This window comes from Leuciscus leuciscus (assembly GCF_965113295.1).
Source record: "Leuciscus leuciscus genome assembly, chromosome: 10".
Taxonomy (NCBI): Eukaryota; Metazoa; Chordata; class Actinopteri; order Cypriniformes; family Leuciscidae; genus Leuciscus; species Leuciscus leuciscus.
In genome coordinates, this window is record NC_138734.1 from 32187870 (window position 1) to 32214858 (window position 26989).

Below are 26989 nucleotides of genomic sequence, written 5' to 3' on the forward strand. Positions count from 1 at the left end.
AGTAAAACTTTCATAGATGAGTTCAGCATATCACTATGGAGTTTTACAGTATGATGTGTAAGTGGTTTCTGCTGTGTTATGAGCCGGTGTATTTGTGGTTTGGCTGCATTGCACAGCTTGAGACTATTGTCTTGAGGTGGAGAGATGGTTTAGAAGTACTGTAGGTGAAGACATGGTGAAGGGTGCACAGGGACAAATGCATTTCTCTCTTTCAGCGCTGCATGAGCCTGCACGTTTCAGCAGCTTGAATGAGTAAATATCTAGATAAATCCATCATTTCAATGCCCCACACCCAGAAACCTTCATCTGATGCTCATGGATCATTAAATCTGATTCCTCCGAGTTCCTCTGAGGCTCGCAGGCATTCCTGTCGAGATGCAATAACAATCTAACCTAGCAAAGTCAGATCTGGTCAACTTAATGTACCATCAAGAAACAAAGCCCGTTTTACTGCTTTTGGACAGGCTGGTTTTGTAGTCGGGATGTGGTATTTTTCTGTGCAGTGTCAAATGATGTCTTCTGTCTTATCTGTTGAGAGGGAACATGTTGTTTTCTCAGCGTTTCTAGTAGACATGGGATGAGATTACATTCCATCCAATCCATCTTCACATTTCCACAGGACCTTTATACCTTAATATTATATTACACCTTATTTTCTGACCTCTTAAACAGGTCTGCCTCAACAAATTATGTGATAATATCTACGGTCCTCTTTCTTCTCATTCTCAAATCACTCCACTCTAATTCCTCTATATATTTTTCAATTTCAGATCACCTTGATTTGAGCTTGCAAAATTCCTATGCAAAATTTGTAACCTTTTACATATTCAGTTTTTTTTTTTTATATCAATGACGTGACACTTTTTGCTGTTGTTCTATTCATTTATTTAAAAATGCAATTTAAACATAAAATGACAACAGTTTTTCCAGAGTCCTGAATGATGTTTTAAACTAGATTTTCCCCCTCCTTTTAAACTTTAGGAAAGGTTTTAAATATTTCCACATGGTTGTTGCACAAAGGATTTGACGCATTAATACATAACTTGTCTTGTAAAGCTTTTCTTTTTCTTTGTCTCGTTACATTATAAGATAAATCAAACTCAAAGCTACTTTACATTTAAAAAGAATTCTAGCCTTTTCCATGCTCAACAGTCTGTCTTGCATCAACCATTCCTCCTTCGTTATACTTCTTCAAAATTGTTATGCATACGTAATGCGTATTAACCTAGTCACGTGATACAATACAAATAAAAGAAAATACACATTTCTCAAAAAACATAATCACTCTTAATATAAGGAAAATATTACAAAATTAATTTCAATAGGGCTCTAACAATGTGTCTTTTCATTATTTTTTCCTCAAATTCCATATTTATTTAATTCTGACTGCTAGTATTTACTCTTTTTAACATGATGAATTCTTGCAGTATGGGCCGTGAACATGTTTTGCTCATGATGGAGTGGTATCAGAGTGATCTTGAATGTGAGAGAAAAAAAACAGGCTATTAATTGCAATAATTAGCTATTGACTCCTATAACTGTAATCATAAATCCAGCTTTAGGCAAGCTATATTGCCTACACATTGTTGCAGAGTCATGTTGAAACTTCACATGTCTTTTCTTTATTATTCTCAAAATAATTCACAATGTGCTTCCTACTTCGTTCTGCTGTGTGTTATTCATGGGTGTTTTATCTTATCCAGTGGATTTTCCTAGCTATTGGTTTTAAAGGTCTTGTTTGAAAACCTCCATGTTAAAGTGGCTCAGAAAGTGTAAGCGTAACTTCGTTCAATAAAGTGTCGACTGCTGCAAAAGCACGGCTGCCACACTGAAGGAAAGTTGATTCTGGCATTGCTTTGTGTTCTCATAGCGTAATACTCTCAACCAAATAGCTTAAAATGGTTTTTGCCGTTCTGAGCGTGCAAGAAATTGAGTTATTTGTCAGAATTGTGAGACTGAATTGTAACACGCTCATGACAGACAGGTAATCAAGCCTTACGTGATACGAGAGAGACCGCACAATGGCCGAGATAGGAGTCCTGTCACCTTTTGAAGCTGCCTAGAAATTTTAAGCTGCCAGGCTGATCTCAATAACCCATTCCTGGATGACGATGTATTGAAATTTTCTCCATTTCCTCTGCTGTAATATCACCTTTTTCTTTTGTTATGTTTAAATATAACCCTAGACGAGACTGACTCCCTCTCCACATCTGCTTGTTTTAACGCTGTTTTTCTTGCATTATCTCAGAACTTCTACCCGTCTATCTGTCACTCTTCTCTGCACGGGACATGCAGTAATTGTCAATCTTCCTTGTCGGTTATCTTGTACTCTGACAAGTGAAAGTGGAAATATTGTAAAATTATCTTCCAAGTTTTTTTTTGTGCCTTCACTTACTTGGCAGAATCTTCCTATTTTACATTTCAGACTCTATTTAAAAAAAAAAATTCAGCTAAAAGAGAGACACTCATGTTCGTAATGATTATCTGGGATTTGAAAAGGAGAGGAAGTGACTTGCCTGCGGCATGAACTGATTGTTGGAGATAAAGTTTCTCAGTTTTCTCAGTAAAAAATATATACATCATACGATTTAATAAAATGTTATACAATATAGTTATTAACAAACAGGCAGTGAAATAGATTTGCTTATGACTTTTACTGGCTGCATTTAATTTCAATGAGGTCAACAGACAGAATAATATCACTTTGTTTATTTTTAACATTGACAAATTATGAATTTTCCTATTAATATTTGAGAATTGTATTAATGCATTTTGTTAATTTTATGTGCAGGTGTTTTCCCATTGATTGATAATGGATTTCTTTCTGCATTGAGCGAGTATGTAATGTGTTCATTTCGTATTATGAAATATATAGTAATAAATTCAGAGGGCAGTGGAGCAGAAAAGCTTTTGAATGGTTGGTAATAATGAAACAGTATTGCGGTTGTTCTGTTCTGTTCTACAGTTTAAGCTATTCTGCAATGTTTTGACTTCACAGTTATCACCATTAAACATGAATGGAACAGGGAGGTTTCTAATGCATTAACAAAGAAATGCATTAGCAGAAGGCACTGTAAGACAGTTAAAGTTTTATACATTATTAACATCAGGGTTAGTACGTATAGTGCATGATGTACAGAAAGATTGTTTGAAACCATAAAGAAGGGTGTTATTGATTATAGGAGGTCTATTTTCTGTTAGTTGATATCATTTTAATAAGAAAACAAACAATGCACAAGAAGACATTTCATGTTTTCAAGTAAAAAAAAAAAAAAAGGCCTTGACAGACAGACAGTTAGATAGAAAGATAGATGTTTTTATTTTGAATTTTGTTTTATTGTTTGTAATTTTGTAATGTGCTTGTTCATTATTATATTTGAAATAATATTTTTTATTTCAGCTTTATTTTACTTAATACATAAAAAAAAATAAAAAATTTATGGATTGTGAAAACAGATATGCTTTTAACATAAAGCCTTGCCATCTACAGGAGAGCAAAGCTCAGGGGATGTTGCGAGAGGTAAATTATAATCATTACATTTAGTTTTTCTTTTTCCTCATGCTTTCAAAACTACTCTAGTGTGGTAACCTTTAAATTCCTTTTTACTTTCTTTGGGGGTTGAACAAAAGACCAGCTGTCGATTATTTTAGGAGAAGACAGCATCAGGAGTAAATATTGATTCAGACAAAATGGATTTTTCTGCTTCCCCCTTTGGAGATGATAAAAAAAGAAAACAGAAGGAATCTTTCACAGCCCGTTCAGTGGCCTTTTAACGTGCCTATGAAATGCTATTAAAGAGTTTGATTCTGAGGGAGAAAAAAACACAAGCGCACGGCCTCTGTTGTCATTAATCACGACAGCAGTAGGAGATTTAACAGTTGGAGGACAGCAGACGAAAAATGAAAGGGCCTAGATCAAACATGCAGATGTATCAAATGATCTGAAAAGACACTTCATTTGCATATCTCTTTTGTACCGCTGGTTGTGTTCCTTTGAGCTTGGCTTAAGCATCTCATTGGCATTGTTGACAGGGAGGAATTTTAGGCTCCCTCAGAACACGTCATTAATTGGAAGGTTTAGAACACAAAAGGAAAGAGATTCAGAAGATGAAACCACAGATTGTTACCAGAGAGGGAAATAGATTTAAAGTCCAAATATCAGGAGACAAGTAAGTGCTGTTCACAAGCTAAGATGAGAAGTCAAAACGTTTGACTCCTCGGTAAATTCCTGCGTATCACTCGATGCGCTAGCCAGGGGCAGAACGCTACAACATTTTCCAGGAAGCATAGACCGCTACGGCCTCCCAGGAAGGGGATAAAGCAAATACCATGTCAGCAGCAATGTATTGGGCCTGTAGAAAGAAGTAGAAAAAGTAGACGTCCGGTTCGATATCTTTGCAGCTCCCCCATGAATATCGCCCAGTTGTTTACTCTACGCTCTCAAAATGTCTGAAGGAATCTTTCTTTTCCGCTCTCAGTCCACTATTGAATCTCGGAGAAAGGAAGGAGAAGGGCTGCTTCATGAGTTGAAGGGCTTATTGGCAACTTTGCCCTTTAAACTGATGGATGTTGTGACCGTGGCTGGATTTGACGGCTAGACTTGAGCAGATACTCGGAAAAAGGACACAATCGCTCACGTCAACCGTATCTTGCATTCAGACGCCTCTGTGGAAGGGCTCAGTTTTAGGGGAAGGTTGTTTGGGAGTATGTGAGTTATTGCTAGCTTTGCTGGCTAATCTTGTCCATTCCTCTCCGCCACGGCCCTTGTGAAGGAGATGAAAACAGAAACTTGACTTTGGGACTCTTTTGTAGTTGCTTGTATCCCCATTTGGATGGCCCTTTGACACTTAATACACATCCTGGTGTGTTGCAATGCCACATGAGTTGATGGCACAATTGTTGTGAGTGAATTGTCAACTTCTCAGTTCAGTTACTCAGACCCAAGGCTAGATTCAGCAGGAATCAAAGAAAGTGCAGCACCAATATTGAGCCACTGTTCCTGAACTTGCGTAAATGTCACAGCTAAATATCGTTCAGCCATCAGAATCATTTTGATATACTTAGATTATGTTTTCAGCTCTTTAGTCAGAATGTTCTGTGATCACATTACTGCAGTTGTAACATTCTCAGGTGAGCAAGCCAATTAGCCCATTTCATTTTAAACTATTCCCAGCTAAGCGCATGTATTTTACCTTGCGGGTAGCTTAATGAAACAAGCTGCATATAAAAAATAAAATAAAATAAAAAGCCCAGTTGCACTACAGTATAAAACCCAACTGAAAGTTGTAAACAGTACTTTCTGGTCAAATACATGCAGCCTTTGTAAGTACAAGAGTCTTCTTTTAAAACATTATACAATCTTACTGACCTTAAGCATTTAAACGGTAGTGTATTAATACTTTGAAATTGTATGCCGTTTTAAATGGTACTTAATTGGTTACTTAAAATGGGTCACTTTGATTTACTACTGGATACAAGATTATATGAGCCAAAGCAATATTACTAAGATATTAAAATACCCTTTAAATATTATGATACTGAATGTGTGCCGATTTTACATCTTTTATGGAGCTTTGACACTGCCATCTTTCAGAGGGGCAAACGGGAACAGCTCTGGTCATGTGACTTATCAGATAATACTGCAGATTATACTACACAAATATGGTATCCTATACCACTTACCTTTCTTTATTGGGTTTAAGCCATTATATGCACCAAACAGTCTAAAGCTGAGACCAGAAGGAGGCTAGCCTGGCTCTTGGTTCCCCTTTTTTCAGCATGCAGACTGATTATGACCCCAGTGATCTGCTTAGTCATCCAAGGCCCGCTCTCTGCCCTTTAAAGAGAGTGAATAAGCGCCAGCTGTTTGGCCCTACTGAATGGTAATGTCTTAAGGTAAACAGTGTTGTTTTCTTCTGCTCTGTCCTGATGTGCCCTTCATTCACGCTGCAGTGGTTTTGCTTTATGTTGGGCCCTTTATGCTTGGGCTATATTTTCCCAGTACATTTTAAGCTCAGGAGACCCACGTTTGTTTCCCAGTGCTGCAAGATAAAGTTATACCGAACTTTAATTGTCTCTCTGTTGCAAGCTATTGGTTAGGTTAGACAGATATGCTTTCATGTGTTGCTGTAAACAAGTATTTTATTATTGCTAAACCCAGATTGAATCATAGGCCAAGATCCCCTTGGTGGTGAATTGTGTTTACACATCTGGAGTTGGAACCACACTTGCAAACCCTGTCAGACCTGCCTCCTAAATTACAGCAACAATGCAGAGACCGTCCAAGATTGAGTGTCTGTTTGCTGTGCCCAGTGCAGGCTTTTTTCTTTTTTTTTGGTCTTCGGCTCATGCACCAACCCTTATTCATTGGCCCAGCAGGTGTGATGTGTCCAGATTCCAGATGGTTGTGCAGGCTGCTTCTCCCCCTGGCAAGCCAGATGCAGCTGTTTGGAAGGCAGACTGATTGATTTCGCTGCAGCCTCTCGCTGTGACCAGGCCTGGGTCACTCCTGCTACGCCCTCCTTGTGCACTGACATTTACCACCGAGCAAAGGAATCAGTCCAGGCTAGAGAAGGGAAAGATGCAGGAACGTTTTCTTGCCCAGCTGAGGGCGGATCACAAGAAATCCTGGACTTTTCATTGGACAGATTTGAAACGGAGACATCAATTGGGAGAAGGTTTGGAAGGGAATTTGTACCGTCCCAAGTGATTCCAAAAATGAATGCACATTAGATGTACTCTGTGTGGGTGCTTTCCAGGGGTCATTGGATATTAGGGGTTTAGTGGGCATATTTGCATTAGCCTGAGGCCTTCCTTTGATGCAGTATTGGAATATTATAGACCTTGAAATGTATGTTGAAATGTTACATCTTTTAACAAGGCCAGATGAACCATATGGGGATTTGAACACATTCCCAGGGTCAACACTTTCTAAGTTGGGCATGGAAAAATAACCATGGTCTAGAGAGAAGTTTTTCAACTTGAGCGCAACATTTAGAATTCCGTGTCATGCACAAGATGCTGCAAAAGATGTGAAATGTGAGCGCAACAGTCAAACACATACATCTAGTGCATGTTTACACACACAAAAATAAATAAATGGAAAAGCAGTGCAGTAGAATGCAAAAACACATTTTGTGTGAGTGGTCACTAAGTGTTTGGTTGATTATTGCGAGGTTGGCGGCATCAATCGATCATGCTTAAGAGTTTGTTTTAAAATGTTTTAATGATATATTGCATAAATGAACATAGTTTATTTAAAATATTAAATAGTAGTATTCATTTTGTGACTCCAGTAGTTATATTTTGTATTGGAGGATGACTGGTTTAACAGGAACAAAGTTGCCTTCTTAAATTCGGCTAATTCCTTAAACAACTCCATTTTGTTTTATTTTCAGAGTTATTTATGTGAACAGTTTGGTGGTTGTTAAATATGGATGAAGCAAAACTCTAACCACAAAACATAAAAATAACATGGTCTGCAAGTGTGTGTGTGTGTGTGTGTGTGTGTGTCCCCTCAAACTTGTCTGCAGAACAAAATGCTACAACATAATTTAAATTGCAGATTAAACTGCACCAGAAAATAGTAAGATCTTAATATAGAGCTGAAGTGAATCTCTGAATGGCTTTAATTAAGTGACAAAAATGGCTAGGCATGAAACTTAGTGTTAAGACAATGTGGAAAATATATATATTTGCGGCTCAAATCAGTAACCAACCCTAACGCCACAAACTCTTCACACACTTAAGGTGCTGCAGCCATTCCCAATCAGGTTGTCTGTGAACTCATATGACCATATTGATTTTTTTTTCTTGAGCTGACATTTACACCAGACTCTGCCTAGTGGCTCTGGCTGCACTGGCTTTCATCAATGAAGTCTTAACCTTAATCGCACTTCAGGCCTGTCACAGCACCTGCCCGTAGGCCATCACCACTACTCTTTAAAAAGACAACGCCTCCCTGCCGAAGCCTCCAGGGCCCATTGCAGAGTGACCGTCCGCACAGGTTCTTAAAAAGCCACATGCCCAGAATAGACTTCTTTACCCTGCGTGTAAATGTCATACCAGTGGGCAGAGTTTACTCATGTGTCTGCGGCATCCAAGCTACTTACTTACCGCAGAATTCTATCTATGACCTGCAAACAAGGTGACATGCATGTATTGGTGCCTTCATCATCTTTTAGTACTGTACAATTTTAGCCAGTCAAAGATGGTCAATTATGCCCTTTAAGTATTCCTTTAAACGTACTGAATTCAGATTGTCTACAGTCTTAGTCAATGTTACCAGATTCACTGCTCTTGGTTGGATAAGACAATTTAACATGAACACAAAGGTTTGATTCAATTTGATTTAACACAAATTCGGCTGTTTCAAGCACTGCTTATTTATATATTTGTTTGTTGTGTTATTAACTGTGGACATGTCTTGAATAATTACTTAAACTCAAGCTGTAGGAGCAAAATGAACTATTCATATTATTAATAATAAATTCATATTAATCTGTTAAAAGAAATAATGTTAATAATGTCTTCATTTATGTTCATATTTAACTTTCTTAATTGTGTGTTCAAAAGCATATTAGTTTGGCAATGTTAAATCGGTATTGAGAAGCCTGAAATTTCATACTAAACTTTCGGTGTCTTGACGACCCTATTTTATCAATTAATATTCACAACCCATTTAACTTTCAGAATGTAATGTATTTCCAAATTATATTAAATGGTTTTTATATTAGTGGACGTTCAATACCTAAATGAAGCTACGCCAAATGTGATTTTTGTCAAAATAATGCCCAAAATACTGTCTGGATGGTGGTTAACAGTCAGTTATAGTCAGTTATTGAAGTGACATCAGTATCATTTTGGGAGAGTTATTAGATTATGAAGACATTTTTGTCTTATAACAAGAACTGATGAATTGCAATAGGACCAGGAATGTGCTTTATGGAAGAAAATGGTGTCTGTTTAATTTTTTTTTTTTTTTTATGTTGACCTAAGCTAACTTCACTAATATATATTTTCCCTGTGATGCTGTTATAGTGTAAATTTGCAAGGCTTTCTTAATTTATTTCTGACTTATTGAAGTTGCTGAAGACTTTAATGAGCTAATTAATTAAAGATGTGATTCTCTGAGCAGCAATATAGGAGATGATCTCTAAAAAATGAATAGCCTATTCTACCATCATTATGGCTGCGTGATAATAATGTTGATATCAATTTGTTCTGATTTAGTAGTTGAATGACAGTAAAAGGTTTAACTTGGATTCTAGAAGGTAGGGGACACACTTAAAGCTGTTAGCTTTCTCTTTTAATAGAGAATGTAGTGACATATTGATCTGACACTCGCCGTACCTGTATATGTGGTCGTTGCCTTTCTCTCACCCAATAAAGCTGGTGAATTTTATTCGCTGCCTTGACATCTTTATTTAAGAGAAAAATATGTGAGGCACAAAAAAGAATCCGTGAGTTTATGTGCTTCTGTAAGTGCCATCAATTGTGTAGAATGTAACTCGACCACAGAAAGTCTTTACGTTCAGCCATCTGCAGGATTGTTCCTCAACAGTTATATTAACCTTAAAACCCTTCAATGGAAATCAAGTCTCCCATTTTACTCCATATGGTGTACGACTGAATTTGCTAATGAACCTTTGCAAACTAGGATGTACAATTTAGGCGAGCTGTAAAATGTAGAATGGGACATTAAAATTGCTGAAAGAAAATTAATCTTAGCTCTCGCGGCCATGCGTTATGGCTATGCTCTCATCTGTTACTTTTATTCTCCAGTAGTTTTGAGGTTAGAAGGTCTAATGAGTAGATTGCATGCCTTGGAAAGGGATTACAACGCTTTAGACCTGCTAACTATTGCTTTACAGTGCTGTAGTTTCAGGAAAATATGTTGGTTCCAGACTTTCTATGGGAAGAATTAATCCAGGCATTATGGTTAAGCTGAGATTCAGTGCCTCAGATGCTGACCTCATTGATGAAGCCAAAAGAATCCAGCTACAAAGAGTTGAAGGATTTCTAACGTGCTTGAGTTGCATGCATAAATTTGGGTGTGGGCCTTGGAAAAGTGCTAAAACTAACGAGTTTTGTCAGATACTCATCAAGCTTTTTTTGCCCAGGCTCACTGTTAATGTAGTCAGAAGGCACACGTTTAGATCTTCAGTATCACTCAGGGCTTTATAGCGCAGTTTATGAGCGGAGATGGAGGATGGGTTTGAACTCTGTTTCCCCTCAGTGAAGCAAAACAAAAAGCCAGTCTCTCTCAGGAGGAGCTGAGTAAACCATAACCTCTATATCACATCTCAGTCTTATAAAGCCATAGCAAAGAAATGGTATTCATCGGTTTTGAAGTTTTTTCTGTCACTTTATTTGTCTTGTCTCTTGTCTCAACAAACACATCCCTTGCTGCTTCCTTTTTATAATTTTCCTCAAACGTAAAGGCACGGTTCATCTACAAATGTCAATTCTGTCATTATTTACTCACCCTCATGTCGTTCCTCTATGATTTGCAGAGATATAATTAACACTTTTTTTTTCTTTTTCTTTTTTTACAATAAACAGGCACTGAAGCTTTCAAGCTTCAAAAACTATGCAAAAGCACCATAAAAGTATTAAGAAGTGGCCCATACAACCTTTTGTGCTATATTCAACATTTTCCAAATGAAAGCTCTGCATGAGAAACTGACTGAAATTTAAGTCTCTGAAAATCTATAAGCTCTAAACCTTGGCACGATCAAGAGAGTTGAAGATGTTTATGACCTTTTCAGTTAATTTATTCTGTTAACAAAACCAAACAAACTTATCTGGTTTAGATCAACTGACTCAATCTAAGTTCAACTCACTGTTTCAAAGGATTATAGTCACAGTTAAATTGTACAAACGTATAAAGTGTTGCAGTAGTTAACAGTCCAATGCTGGAGAATATTTCTATCTGTCGTGTGACTTCATGATATCAGAGTACTTGGAATATAGTGCATTTTGGCTACGTTCACACTGCAGGGCTTAATGCTCAATTCCGATTTTTTGAAAAAATTCGATTTTTTTGCAAGGCCGTTCACATTTCCAATTAAATGCGACCTTTTGTGATCTCCTGTGTGAACGTGAAATGACCCAGAAGTGACCCGCATGCGCAGAAGAGTACTCAACGACGTCACTTATTGTTTGCGGAAGTAGCTAAACTTTAACTGTGATTCTCTCTCACACACACACACACACACACACACACACACACGAGCGCGCGTAGCGACCGTTACACAAGAGCCAGACAGCAGCCGCTGACCTATCTAATATCAGATTCAGCACAAATAAGTTAACATAACGTATATATAATGGCCGTGGGCTTTTATTTATAATTTTTTTTTAATTAACGGGCTCGTCGAGGTCGACCCGTTCGGCAGATTTACCTCAGCTCGACGAATATGCAGTCCGTTTTCAAACCGACGACTACTTCAACGCAGGATTATGACGTTTTTCGCGTATCAATGACGTGCGGGTCGGATAAATGCGACCTGGCCGTTCAGACTGAAGTCGCATTTGAAAAGATCGGATATGTATCGGATTTGGGACCACATACCCAAGTGGCCTGGGTCGCATTTGAAAAGATCGGATCTGTGTCGTTCAGACTGTCATGAAAAGATCAGATACAGGTCGCATAGGGGCAAAAAAATCGGAATTGGGTCGTTTCAGCCTGCAGTGTGAACGTAGCCTTAATAAGTGACATTTTTATGTGCTTTGTGTGCTTTTTCAAAGCTTAAAAGCGTCAGTCCTCCTTAATTGCACGGAAAACAGTTTTAAATATCTCATTTTGTGTTCCACAGAAGGAAAAAAAAACATCCCACAGGTTTGTAATGACATAAGGGTGAGTAAATGGTGACAGAATTTTTATTATTGAACGAACTATCCATTTAATTTATCCCCTTTGTTGTTCACAAGCAGTACGACTTAAGAAGAAAAGAAAAGACTTCTAAAAGCACATTTAAATGTTTTTTTTCTCTGCACCAGCAGGGGACATTGTCATTTTCTAACCCCTGTCCCCTCGATCACAGCCCACCAGTGTCATCTTCTCTTGTTGTGATTAATAAGGAAATCATGCTGAGTCAAATTATTATAAACTATGAAGTCTCCACACAGCTGTATCACAGAAATGAACCGATAAGGTGACCAACATGCCAAGCAATCAATTACGCTTTCCAGTTCAGACAGAGAAGAAGAAAAGCAAGCGTTATTGAGGGAGGGAGAGAGAGAGGGAATAAGTCGAGGCCAGGCAGCAGGTGGTGTTCTTGCTTTGGACGCCTGTCTCTGTAAGCAGCCGTGCAGCGGAGATGAAGGCAGGCCTGCACAATACCCTTGCGCTTGGCTTTCTTTTGTCACATCAAATAGCCACAGATTTCTGTGGACATGGGCGCACATACACTCTTTTCCTCTTACCTCATTTCTCTGTCCTCCCATTGGATGTCATCTGCTTTGACACCAACTTAGATACTCTTATTTATAGACACACATTTTGACCACTCACACAGGACACTTTCTAGCTTTAAAAGTAGTTTGACAGAGTGCAACAGAATGTGTGTATGTATATAACTATAACAATGTAACTATTATCCTGACTAAGAAAGAATTAATTAAAAAATATAATTAAGAACATATATAATGAAAAAAGCATAACAAGTCTTTTAATTTTTACACTATATATAATTTTTTTATTCACTTTTTAAGTTGCCAGCCAATGTCAGCATTTTGTTGTTGTTGTCATTTTCACAAAACTTTCATGGCCCCCAGAATATTTTTGTTGAATGAATATCTGAATATGCAATTTATCAAAAGAAAGAAATGAGACTCTGCTTTAAATATATATATATATATATATATGTATATGTATACGTATACGTATGTATGTATGTGTATACTGTATATATTCTAGCTTAATGCATTCTTTTTATTTGATCAAACATTGAGGGCCTACACCCGGCGCAATGCAGCGGCAAGCGCGATGCAAGTGTGTTTTGCTAGTTTCAGTCCGACGTAGTTATCATTTTCACGTCCTGCGCCACGTTATTTAAATAGCAAATGCATTTGCGCCCATTTGTGTGCCCATGGGCGTGCTGGTCTGAAAACGAAGTGTGTTCTGGCGCATTGTTGGCACGTTGCTATTTTGAGGCAACAGAAATAGACTGCGTCATTCTGAAACCTGGTCTAAAGTCAATGGTGCAATATATATATATATATATATATATATATATATATATATATATATATATATATATATATATTGTTATTTAAAGAGCGCGTTAGTAATGTGCGCCTATAGGCGGGTCCACAACGCGCGTACACTCTGCTTATTAAACACACAGGGACGCACATACAGCAGCACACAAACATGCCAAATATTTAAAATAAAAGGATTACAATGTAAAATATGATTATTGTGTACATAAAGATATGATGGAATCTGGCTTGTCCCGAAGATGGTCTGCTTGCGCACAGTTCCGTTTGCGCTCTGGAGACGGCTTCGGTCTTTCCACTAAATTGCGAATCTGCCATGGCGCGAGCGCAACTGGCATTTAAAGGTAATGGGAGATGAGACTCTGTTTGGTTTAACACACGTAAATCCCAAAACACACCCATTACTCATTAAGAGAATAGGGACAACACTTTTAAACCATCCGCCTGGTGCGCCGACCATTTTCCCAGTCATTAAACATGCAAAAGTGGATTCGGACACGCCCTAAGTGAACTTGCGGCCTGCGCTTTAGACCATGTGCTTAGATCTTTAAAATAGGGCCCTCAGTGTGCTCAAGTTTCATAAAAAAAGCAACATTTTTAATAAAAGCTGAGAACATCAGGTTTTTATCTAAGACTACATCCGGATCTGATTCAGATAGATGATTAAAACATAGATGGGGTAGATTGCGTCCATCAACACCCCAAAGCTTCACAGTCCTACCTCTTCCTGTGTCGAAATTCCATTCGGTAAAGTTTGGCAGTTTTAATTTATATGCTGTTTAATGTTTGATGATCACGTTTAGGGCTGGGACGTTTTGCGCAAAAAATACGTCGACGCAAAATATGCGCATCGATTCGTCGACCTGTTTTTATTTCTCCAAAAAACGTTTGCAAAACGTTTACCTTATGTGCGCTGAATATACGCGATGGCCGGATCAACATTCTGTCCAACGTTATATAACCAATCCAGGGGTTTTTCTGCATTGATCTTTTTTTTGGCGGCTGTCAAATCCTTATTTGATCGGTGAGTGATGTAGAATAGACTGCTGGGGCGCGTACGAGAGAGAGCCCCGGCCGCGCGCGCGCACTCACAGTCTTCAAACAACACGAGCGCTGCTTGCTCTCTCTCTCTCTCGTGCATATTAATCAAAATCATTAAACACGATAGAAAAAGGGCGAAACACCAAAGTTTCACGCGCGCTCGCGCACTCACAGTCTTCAAACTACACGAGCGCTGTCTTGCTCTCTCTCTCCCTCGTGCATATTAACCAAAATCATTAGACACGATAGAAAAAGGGCGGAACACCAAAGTTTCACGTGGAGCATTCGGAGATTTTTTTTTTCTCCATGACAGGCTGCTGGCTCCCACTATTAATTTTTATTTATTTTTTTTGTTGGAAAAGCACTCTCTGTATTAGCTTAAAGCCCTCAAGTTTACATTGGTTACTGTATTCTTTCAGTTGCTCTAAACAAGTATTTTGGGTGACCTTTTTAATTTTTTTATTGAATGCTAGTCATCAAGTTGTTGTTATTTTCATCTGAAAGAACTTTTTTTTCAGTAAGCTAGGCCCTATGTGTTCAGTAAGCTTGTTTCAGTAAGCTATGTGTTTTCAAGGCTTTAAGGTTTTATTGAATGCTATCTCTGACTAAGAATGCATTACTTTGCACTTGTATAGTCTTTTATTTTGTCATTTTAAGAGCAATAAACATATTGCAATGTTAAGGAATTCATGTTTTTTCATTCAGATATGTAAATCAACATGTATAAATTGTTAGTAGTCAATTAATGGGGAGATAATCGATAATCGAATTGAAATCGAATCGGCCCGAAAAAATTAATCGTTAGATTAATCGATGCATCGAAAAAATAATCGCTAGATTAATCGTTTAAAAAATAATCGTTTATCCCAGCCCTAATCACGTTATTTTACTTGTGATTAAGCAATGCTTCTATCCCTTGTTTCTGCTTCTTCTTCGCCTGTGTTTTTATCTGGAGATGCTGTACTCTTTTAGAAGTTGCGTAATTGCACCCCCCCACGTATAACATTGAAAACACGGATTGCCGGAAAATTTCCATGAATGGCATGGATGCGTTGCATCTTAAATGACAGAAAATTCCATCAATGGCAGAAAAAGAATGAAAGGGATTGTATTTGGCAGTTAAAAGTTTATAAAAAAAACCTGTTCTTGAGCACATTTACCTACACCAAAAAAAAAAAAAAAAAAAAAAAAAAAAAAAAAATTTCAAGAGTGAACGGCTTGTGTGAACGCCCCTTTAACTTCCTTGACACTTTGTCTCAGGCATTTTGAAGGGCATAACATAATTAATGTCCTGCCTTTTCTTTTCGGTCTCATTTTTCCCCTCTTCTTCATCATCATATTATTCTTTTTTTTATGACAGAGGGCAAACATGTGCAGATATGCCCTGTGATAATATCTGCTCTGACTTTTTTTTTTGGTCTGGATGGATGTTAAAATTTCTGTCATGCTGTCTTATATGCAGTGTTATCTCTGCCCTGCTGAGGCAATTCAAAGAATATTTGCTTCATATGCAGTTAAAAAATGTCATTGAATTCCCAAGTAACTAAACTAGATTCTGTTCTCTTTCGAGGAACTCCATTAAGCAAACTCCTAAAGGACTTGTAGAATAGAAACAACCATAAAGAGTGGAGTCGTGGTTTGGAAGCAGCAACCTTAACCCCCCGATGTATTTGCCATTAAATCAGAGATAAAGCAGAGTAGGATTTGTGAGACGTCATAGTGGTATCCGAGCGTCACTTAGGGCAGTGCTATTTTAGCAATAAATTAACCTGTAGAACAAGAATGATAGTATTTTTTTTCATTTCAGTAAACACAGCACTTTTGTCAGATTTGGCTCATTTAATCTAGGAAATAAGCTAAAATAAGCATTTATTTCCCCCTCAAAATACAACGTGCTGAGATCCTCCATTATTTTTTCAGTCTGTGTCATATCCTAGGGGACACGTCAAAGAGAACTTTGTGCCGTATTGCTGAGTATGCGAACGCAAATGGCTTTTTCCAGCTGCAGTTTTTCCTTGAAACTCTGACTTGCTGTAGTAATAACGTGATTGAAGCTCCCTAATGCTGAAGCTACCTGGCATGAATTCTTTCAAGGGACTGCGACAGTGAAGAAGCACACAATCTCACATTCAGAATGCTCGTCTGAACACACAGTAAGGTGTAGCAGATGTTTGAGAGCTGCACTGTTATTGTGCATTCCATGTCCCAGCTGGATCCTTACAAGGTCCTTGCCGCCCTGCGCTCTCCAACTCAACTCCCCGCAAAGCAAATCAAACCAACACTTTGACATTTTCATCTGATCTTATATAATTGACTTGGATAATAGCTTCAGTAACAACTAAAGAAACCTTGGTTGGAAAAAATAGGTATTTATTAAGGCATTTTATTGAACGCCTTGTCTACGTACTTTCTATATTGAAAGTATATATGCAAGGTGGTTTAGTTTATATTGAGTAATGATGGCTTTTATTGATGGGTACAAGTTGAGGAATGTTACGACCCTTCTCTGTTTTTAAAAGTCTAGGGAATTAGAAGGGGAACATTAGGCCACCCTTCAGCAATTATTACCATTTAAACACTGGGAGAGTGAATAAGACCATCGAGAAGCAACAGAACATGTGAACAAATTTATTATGTGCAATGACTGGCCAAAAAGAGATCTATATATATATAATATCTATTTATTTACAATCAAAACTAAAGAAATCAACCAGCAAATTATGTTATACCAGACCTGGGGAGGAAAAGGGTAAAATTGGACAGTGCCAACACAAAGAAAATAATAAAACAAAAATAATCTTTCTAACCCATTTCAACTAACCTGTCTAATACAAAAGAAACATGTAGAAAGAAAAGTTTTCAATGTTCGAGACGTCGTATACTTCCCTACTCTACCTATCAAAATAAAAATTACAGCAAATGGCACATGCCCCTAAACCTAGTGTATCTAAACAAAATAAATCAGAACTAAGTGTGCACAATGTACATCACGTGACATAACTTACATATCCCTTTTCCTCTATCCAGCCAAACACAGCGTCACCGCTCTCAAATGCTCAATAATAAAGGAAATAGAATGGCAAAGTAATTTGGTTTCACATGATAATCAAAACACACTAACAAAGCTTGATCACTTATAATCCCTGTAACAGGGAAAACCAACAGGAAAGAAAGATTAAAGTGACTGGAAAATGAAAATCGGTCCCATTTGTATAAACATCATGCATGGTAATCAGGGCCGGTTCTAGACATTAGGAGGCCCTAGGCAAAATTCATGTTGGAGGCCCCCCACCCCCAATAAAAAAAAACACTTGAAACAAATATGATTCCTAACCTTTTTATTTAGACAACATTTAATTTTAAAAGCAGTATATTTTTACTTACACAGTACATAAGTTTGGACACATTACTATTTTTAATGTTTTTGAAAGAAGTCTCTTATGCTCATCAAGCCTGGATTTATTTGATCAAAAATACAGAAAAATAATATAGTGAAATATTATTAAAATTTTAAATAATGGTTTTCTATTTTACTATACTTTATATTTCTGTGATGCAAAGCTGAATTTAGTGTCACGTGATCCTTCAGAAAACTTTATAATATTCTGATTTATTATCAAATGTTAGAAATGGTGCTTAAAGGAATAGTTCACTTTTAAAATGAAAATTCTGTCATCATATACTCAGCCTCATGTTGTTTCAAACCTGTATGAATTTCTTTCTTCTGCTGAACAGAAAGGAAGATATTTAGAAGAATGTCAGTAACCAGACAGTTTTTGGGTCCCATTGACTTTCATAGTAGGAAAAAAAAAATACTATGGAAGTCAATGGGACCCATGAACTGTCTGGTTACTGACATTCTTCTAAATATCTTCCTTTCTGTTCAGCAGAAGAAAGAAATTCATACAGGTTTGAAACAACATGAGGGTGAGTAAATGATGACAGAATTTTCATTTTAAAAGTGAACTTCTCCTTTAATATTTATTTTATAACCTGTGATACTTTTTTTTTTCAGGATTTTTGATTATTAAAAAGTTGTTTTAAAGTCTTCACTATCACTTTTTATATATTTAACACATCCTTGCTGAATATTCCTGTTTTTTCTGTATTTTTTATCAAATAAATGCAGGCTTGTAGAGCATGATAATAAACTTCTTTCAAAAACATTAAAAATAGTAATGGGTCCAGACTTTTACCGGTACTGTATGTACATATTAATCAAACTTTATCTAAGGTAATCTCTTTTTTGTTTAATGAAGATGTTATTGTTGTTGTTGTTGTTATTTTGCTGTTTTATTCAATTTATTCACAGTTCCAGAATCCCACTTCAGTAGATGAGCATAAGTGCTTTTATATTGCATTGCTACCTTAAATATGCTATACACAAATCAAGTGGAAGAGAAAGACACGATCGCTACTGAGCAGAAAAAAATATATAAACTGATATTATAGGCGTAAGGGTATAATCTAATCATCAGCAGAATTTAGAAGATAGACCCATAGATATGAGATCCTTTATTTGAAACATTTAAAAATGTTGTAGTGTGTTGGCTTTTTAACTTAGAATACAGACGTCTTGTCTTTTAATTTTGTAGCTTTTTTACTAGTCAGCTCCCGACGCGATGTTATTCATTGTACGCGCAAATTCAAAGCGTCGCGTCTGGGCACGTTAATGACGCTCGCGCTCTTTTAAACTCGTAATAAAGCGGTGAATGATTTTTCCAGAAATGACGCTGATCTACAGTAGCCTACAAGTTTATATTTAGAATACATTGCAATCACTCCAAAAGAGATGACGACAACTCACACACCTGCATTATGAGCTGTGCCTCTTTGTGTGCTTATTAGGCTTTTGCCTCGCAGCACCTGATGGATGCGTTCGTTACACATACTTTCAGAAGCTGACACCCGCTTTGTAACGGACACATTAATTGGTTTAACTGCAGTAATGTAACAGTCTATGGTTAAGATAAACATCGTCACTATTTTTAGTTAATTAATAAATATATATATATATATATATATAGGCCTATATTTTTTTTTTTTTTTTTTTTTTTTTTTGTCCCTCTGTCTGGGCCCCATCCCGCCAATCGGGCCCTAGGCACGTGCCTAGTTTGCCTTTGCGTTAATCCGGCTCTGATGGTAATGTGTGTACAGCTCTGGAAAAATTGAGACCATTGCAACATTAGCAGTTTCTCTGGATTTACTATTTCTGTGTTTGAGTAAAATGAACATTCTGACCAAATTGTTTCGAAATTTCGGAAAAAAATATTGTCATTTAGAGCGTTTATTTTCAGCAAATGACGACTGGTCAAAATAACAAAGAAGTACTCAAATAATGCAAATAAAACAAGTTTATATTCATTTTTAAACAACACAATACCAGTGTTTTAACTTAGGAAGAGTTCATAAATCAATATTTGGTGGAATAACCCTGATTTCCAATCATAGCTTTCGTGCGTCTTGTCATGCTCTCTACCAGCCTTTTATGTTGCTGTTGTGTGACTTTATGCCACTCCTAATGCAACAATTCAAGCAGCTTGTCATTGGTTGATGGCTTGTGACCTTTCTTCCTCCTGATCACATTTCAGAGGTTTTCAGAGGGGTTCAGGTCTGAAGATTGTCTGGACATGACAGGTGTCCTCCATCCACACCTTTATTGGCCTGGCTGTGTGACATGGAGCATTGTCCTGCAAAAATAAAAATAAAAAAAATCTTCAAGTTGAGGAACATTGTCAGATGTAGCTTTACAGAAGAAAGTGTCATTGTGCAGTTCAGTCTTGTACTTCAATAAATGTGTCAATGTCGCGAAGATCATTAATTATGAAACGAGTTCAATTCAGCAAAGCAACTCTACTTAAGATAATAGTGTCATCAGCTCAAGTCAATTCAATGTTGATTCAATTCAGTTCAATAACAGTGTTAATGTTACAAAGTTATCGTCATTATGCAGCTCATTTCAGTTCAAATTTTGTTCTAAGTCAATAGAGTCAGTGCAGTTAAATCTATAATATAACTAAATATGTATTGTCAATGAATCACTTTGGAGCGAAATGGGTATTTTGCCCATAGGAACGGTCGGCCCTGTGTTTTTTAATGTTGTTTTGCGTGTCATTGTCAGAAAGAATCCCCGCTTCCCTTCAACTGAAATGGTGATTGATGGAGAGCAAAAATAGGTGTGAAAGAGTAATAATGTTGCTGGAAGTAAAAGAGGAAGATGGACATAAAGGTGGGAACAGCATGGCTCACTGGCTCTTACAAAAGGGAAAATAGTGATCTTAAAAACCTCTCCATCCTAAAAGCCACACAACATCAATTCCCTCTGAGTTTTAAAAGCTGGATGATTACCTTTAGTTCTTAATGACGACAAGCTTTGCTATCCTGGGTGGAAGGCAACCTAAAATTAGTATAATTGACCAGAAAAGCAGAATTGTTGTGCTCTCACTCGCCTTAAAAGCAGCATTTAGTCATTGTTGGGTTGACAGAAAATGGACTTGCTGATCTATATGAATTACAATACTCCAGGTTTGGTTAGTGCACTTGTTTTAGCAGTGCAGTTGATGCTGTTTTTAACTAGGAACTGGAAAAACAAGTGCCTTGTTTTTTTCAAAAGATTAAATAAACAAGGCAAAATCAGGTTGTACGATTCCTTTATACAGAAAACTTTGACTGTGTAGTTCAGGTCTGAGAATAAATTAGTCAGAAAAGTAAAAAAGTACACTGAATGTAGACACTGTGATAAAAATATTTATTTCTTAATTAGTATGTACAGTATGTAATTAGTCACATTTGATTAGAATGAAATTAGTCAGTATTGTGGCTAGAGACAGATTGTTTTTGTGAAAGGATTTGTGTATTTGTGAGAGATTGTGGCAGTTTTAACAGGGGTCAAAGGAGAATTCCATTCTATTCATACAGATACAAATGTGGGAGAGCGGAAACTCAAATACATGCAAACAATTTCTTATTCACTGTACTAAAGTTACATTCCCTCAATCACTTACAAGCTAGAATTATGACACTTATTCTGGACATGTTAAGTGGAGTTCTCTGTCTTGAAAGGTGTGAACACACACACACACACACACACACACACACACACACACACACACACACACACACACACACACTCTGCAAAACAGGCATTTTGACATAATTTTGTGTCTTCTTGTCTATTCAAGCGCGAAAGAGAACTCAATGCTCTACAGGTGCGCTGTCTGAAGTGACTTTCTGTACATGTGTCGGATGTCTCTGTTCACATCGAGCCGATTCACACACAGCACACCTGTACAGATTTAAGTTATTTTTTGCATCGTATCTCGCTTGATAGCATGTTCATATATTTACATTAAAGGTATAGCGGAGGATGTTTTACTTCCTGGTGGGTAACCTATACTATTGGTCCTCCTAATTGTCAATCATTCTGGTGAATCAATCAAACTTTTCAAAAAGTGGAGAGGGCGGGTCTTAGCTAAAATTTGGAAAGATCCTCCGCTATACCTTTAATATTTGTATTAAAATATTTGGTTACACTTACATTTCGATAGTCCACTTTAGACATTCTACAAACTATTAGTAACTTCACAAGTACATGTCAACTAACTCTAGTAGCCTGTAGTAAATTGTTAGTAGACTGTTAGGTTAGGGTTAGGTGTTAGTAGAATAAGTTGACGTAGTTGCAAAGTTAGTTATAATTGGTAGATTGTCTGTTGGGGGAGCATCAAAATAAAGTATTAGCAGATATTATGCAGACAGTCTACTAATACTCTAACGACTGGTAGATTACGTACTTGCAAAGTTACTTATAGTTAGTAGAATGTCTAAAGTGAACCATCAAAAAACTGCACAGACTCCAGGAACCAGGATGATTCATAACCTTAAAAATGTTCAAATTGTCCCCTGTATTCAGTAATCAAAAGGATATCTTTCTTTCCATTTCAGGTTGTGTGCACTGGAGCGCAGGAAAAAGAAGAGAAGGCTGAATGTGTACCGGGATTTCAGGAGAAGGAGTTCCAGGTGGAGTACAGTGGAGGGTTCCTCAAAGACGTTCCTCTGCTGCAAGGTACGGCAATGATGTCATCAGCGGTGAATGAGAGGGTTCAGGTTCGATTGGGGAATTTGTGCATTTGTGGCTTTCTCTTGCCTCTTGCTTCCTCCCTTTCGCACACCGTGACCGTCTGAGCCACATGTGCGCGCCAGCTGGATAAATAACAGTTCTCGAGGGCCTCTGGTGAATGTTGATTGTTCATTATTCTCATTATCATGCACAGTACTTTTTCATTTATATAAAAAAAAGGAGGAAATAAAAGCTGCAGTGTCCAAACAAAAACATCAAAATGATCTGGTGCTCATAAATTATTCTGTTTGATTGTGGATGTTTACAAAGCCTTTGTGATTCCCATCTCTTCCAGCATCTGCTGTTTGTAACTGTTGCAGCATCGTAGAACTTTCTGCATAAAGATTCACATAAAGATTCTGGCAGATCATGCCGCCATCAAGACAGATTCTGTCTGGATCATAGCTTTCAGAGGCAGTTAAGATAGATTTCATCGAAACACTTTAGAACGGCCAACATTGTCCCTGTCAGACCGGAACAATGACATTAAACCAGCAGAAATGTGAAAGAAAGAAAAGCAGAATGTGAGAACTGCTAATAACGGAGTCGTTTCCTCACAGGTCTCCACGTTCACACAATAAAACTCCCGAGACCTCGAGAATCAGAGTGATTAATGAAATTACAGTCTAATTACACATTAAGCATGTACGTCCCCACAGGATACTCGTACACTGCCTTGCATGGAAAAGGCATCACCATGAGTGTTTTGAGAGCAACAACATATTAATCAGTTTTCCAGATAAATTATAAACAATGTGTTGCCTGGTGGAGTTGTAACCCACCCACCCCTTAAGCGTAACATGACCAAATTTAGAAAATAAATGAAAAAATGCAAATGCACCTCATAGATGTCCAGAGGTCCTGTACTGCATGTGAATACAAATCAGACAAGGGACCGAACATACTGCAGAGGTCAGTGCTGCAGTGAGAGAAAGCAGACAGTGGCTTCACTCAAGCAGGATGGAGTGTGGGGTGCTTGTATTACACTTATCCCCTTTTGTGTAATAGAATAATATAATATAATATGTAATGTAATAGAGCATTGCCCACCTTGATATTCATAATCAGTCCGCAAAATAGTCTGAATGGGTCACTGGTTGAAATTGGTTGAATTGAATCCAGTTGTCCGTCCGTCCGTCCGTCCATCCATCCATCCATCCATCCATCCATCCATTGTTATGTCTGTCTATCTATCATTCTCTCCATCTATTGTTTATTTATGCTTGTAAAAATTTTAAACAGCGTACTTGTCTGTGTTGCCCTGTCCACTCTATTGCTTAAAAATTTAAACAATTACGTTATGTTCTTGGGGCTAAGAATGTACTCGCATGTTTGGCATTATTTTCAAGTCTCTTTTTTTTTTTTTTTTGCAAGCTCTGACAAGCTCAGATCGTGGAAGGAAAATATGACGGGGAAAATGAAAATGTGCAAATGAATGGAGATGTATCTGTTTTAGTTTCCGTGATTTTTGTAGCATTTCAGACAAGAAGGCTGCAATCAAAAGACACTGAAAATACTGAATTAACACGTTTTTGTTCACAGATTTTATGAACAATATATGTGGTTTTGACTACTTGACATTTTCAGAAGTTAATGTGGTCATGGAATGTGGTTGTCATTCCGAAACTCTCCGTGTTTACTTTAGACTTTTTATAAATAAATAATGTGGAGCATATTTGAACATTATTATACTTAAGACCTAATAATTAGCATTTATCAATCTAATTCTCAAGTACATTGAAGGTTATTTAAGGCTGTCACCTGAAAGATTTGTGTTTTAACAGAAAGGTGTGAGTGATTTGATTGGTTAATCAGGCTCTATGGGATCTCTTATGATGATTGTCAGTCCTCGTTCAAAAAACAACAACAAAAAACATCAACAAACTGTTCCTCTTGATTGTCACAATTCACTGGACTGTGTCTCCTCTGAGATGCACAGTAATGTCTTCAAGCTTTTCTTCAACTCCTCTGGGATCGGCAGTAATGTCTAGCTGGCACTGCTTCGGGCCCCAGTGGGAATCTAGTATCTCTGCCAAAGTGCCTTTCTTTTTTGTCAATTGACAGTCGTGTCAACAGGTTGCACAGCTAAAAGAGGAAGAATGGGCACCGTAGTTTGCCAAAACAGTACTGCGGATAGTGCAGTTTAACAATACAATCCAATGCAGTTTTTTTGTGAACGTTTGTGTCGGTGTGTGAGACTGGGCATGACTGTTGAGTTTGCACACAGTCACCGATTTGGAACCGGTTTGACCGCTGTGTTCCAAGTTTTTGTATTTGGGGAGAGCCATTGATCCATGTAATTAGAACAGTGAGAGTGGTGGCAGTCCTTACAAAAGATTGTTCCCTTTGAATTTCAATTTACTTAAGCTACAGAACATGATTACACTGACATTGAAGACCACTCAACACCATTAAGCTGACAGACAAAGAAACGAAAGCACAGTCTCCAAGACAAAAATGCAATGAGAAGTGCCACTTTTTCCAATGGAAAAATATATATTTTATCACCAATTCAGAAAGATGGACAGTCTAGTCTGGAGTTTCAATCTTTTTATTCTGTTCTATTCTATTTTATTCGATAGGGAAGGGCACTGAGGCATTCTGTCATCTAGGGACCCAGCGATCCATGCACATGGAGACAGAGCTCAGTTCCGCTTTACTGAGTCACCCTGTAACAACTGTGCACTTCTATTACCCTGAATATGCTCCTGTCAGCACAGCACAACGCACAAAACGCACTCACGTGCACAACTTCGCACATGTAGGCAAATAACTTTCCTAGGAAACCAAAATAGAAACGATGGCATTACCATGTTATGTTGTTAGAGAAAGCGTGATCATTCAGTCAGAGAAGTAGGCTTGGATTTCATGAAGCTTATTTCTTGCATGGTCTAGGCTTAAGAACCTTGCAGGACGTACAGCTGCTACACAAGAAAACTGGCCTGAGTATTCTCATTTGTATTTATAGATGTATGGGGGGGCAGCTCAAACTAACTTTTCAGCTGTGCTGTCGTTCTGGATCTCAGAAGGACCTGGAGAAGAAAGTTCAACACTCTAACTTAAGCAATAGAAAAAAACAAATGTGATGTTTATCTAAAGTTGCTTATTACAGTAGTATCGTTGAATTGGATCATCGAATGTCAGCAGCAAAGACATTGGTTAAAAAAATAAGATTAAATACATAAAGTATATTTTTTTATCATTTAACATTTAATTATTCCAAGTTTGTATACTATTCTGAGTTTGCATTTCACAGTTTTAATTAATTTTGAGAAACACTGAATCTGTTTTTGTGCAGTTGAGATTAGTAAATGCATATTCACATTTAGTCTATAACCTCAATAACCATCATGTTCACACAGCGCACACAACACATCTATATTTACTCCTGATTTCTCTCAACATGCGGGCTGGAGAGCTACCAGTCAATAAATGGGAAAATAAAGTAATTTGCTTTAGTTGTTTGAAAAAGTAATGCACATATTTTGTTGTAAAGAAAAATAATTAAGTTACACTCAACACTGGTTTGTACATTTAAAAATATTATTTAAAAAATATAAGTTTTGAGAGATCTCTTGTTCATCAAGGCTGCATTTATTCAATAGGCGAGCTAAACAGATGACGACAGCGCTGTGACGTCGAAGTCATTAGTAAACATTGCAAGATGCCTATGGATGAATACCAGTTGTTTGAAACGGCTTTGGCCGCTACAAGGAACGAGTTAGACTTGGCTTTTTATCTAAAACAGGAACAGAAGACGCCGCTTGAGTCGTTCCTTTGCAAGAAGGATGTTTTTGCTGTTTTGCCGACCGGATATGGTAAGAGTATAATCTACCAGTTAGCTCCGCTGGTAGCTAAGCGTATGGGGTTTATTGTTGTGATTGATCGTAGTGTTATCCAACTGCGTGCAGTGAGATTTTCAAATGCATGCTTGGTGCCGCCCCTTGAGCTGGCCGATTTTCATTAGTCGACGCCAGACCATTCATCTTTTAGATTTAGGTCTGGATTTCCAGGCTACTGCTTTCCTGCTACAGACTGAAGTGCCTAATGAGTATATAACGCGCCACACTGTTACTTTCAGCTAATAAAAGAAAAATACTTTTCAAGTTGTAATAAAATTAAAAAAATTAAAGAGTAAAAAGTATAGTTTTTTTAAGTAGTCAGTTTAAATTGCACCTGAGTAAAGTGCAAATCCCGCAAAAGAATACTTAAGTACAGTGGGACTGACTAAAATTACTTTGTCAGGAGTTTATACAGTGCTATAGGACTATGAGAGAAAATTATATGACTTGTTTACACTAAAAAATTGTTGCAGTCTGTAGGGAACATGGGTAAAATAACAACAGCTAAATTCAGTATGGCAGGACACTTCATTATACCCTTAAAATGAAGCGTAATCATTCCGGTACTGATACGAGTGTTGTTATAAGTGTATGGTATAACAGTGATGAGGTTATAATGAGCGCAGTCTTTCTGTGTGCCGAATGCATTTACAGTGTGTGTGTGTGTGTGAGCTTGTGTTTTCAGGTGTGTGGCTGGTGACTCATAGCTGGTGTCAGAGGCAGTCAGCTGTGCAGGTGACATATGCAGATTTATGTAAATACACTG

At 37.4% G+C, this 26989-nt stretch overlaps 1 protein-coding gene across 5 annotated transcripts in view; it reads left to right on the forward strand.

Moving 5' to 3' along the window:
* The window catches only part of cdh13 (cadherin 13, H-cadherin (heart)), a 417024-nt gene that overhangs the window by 71362 nt on the left and 318673 nt on the right, over positions 1-26989 (forward strand). For all 5 annotated transcript variants that reach the window (XM_082181942.1, XM_082181939.1, XM_082181940.1 and 2 more), the window contains exon 2: positions 22207-22327. In XM_082181942.1, the coding sequence (XP_082038068.1) occupies positions 22207-22327 (121 nt within the window). The remainder of the gene's footprint in view (positions 1-22206; positions 22328-26989) is intronic.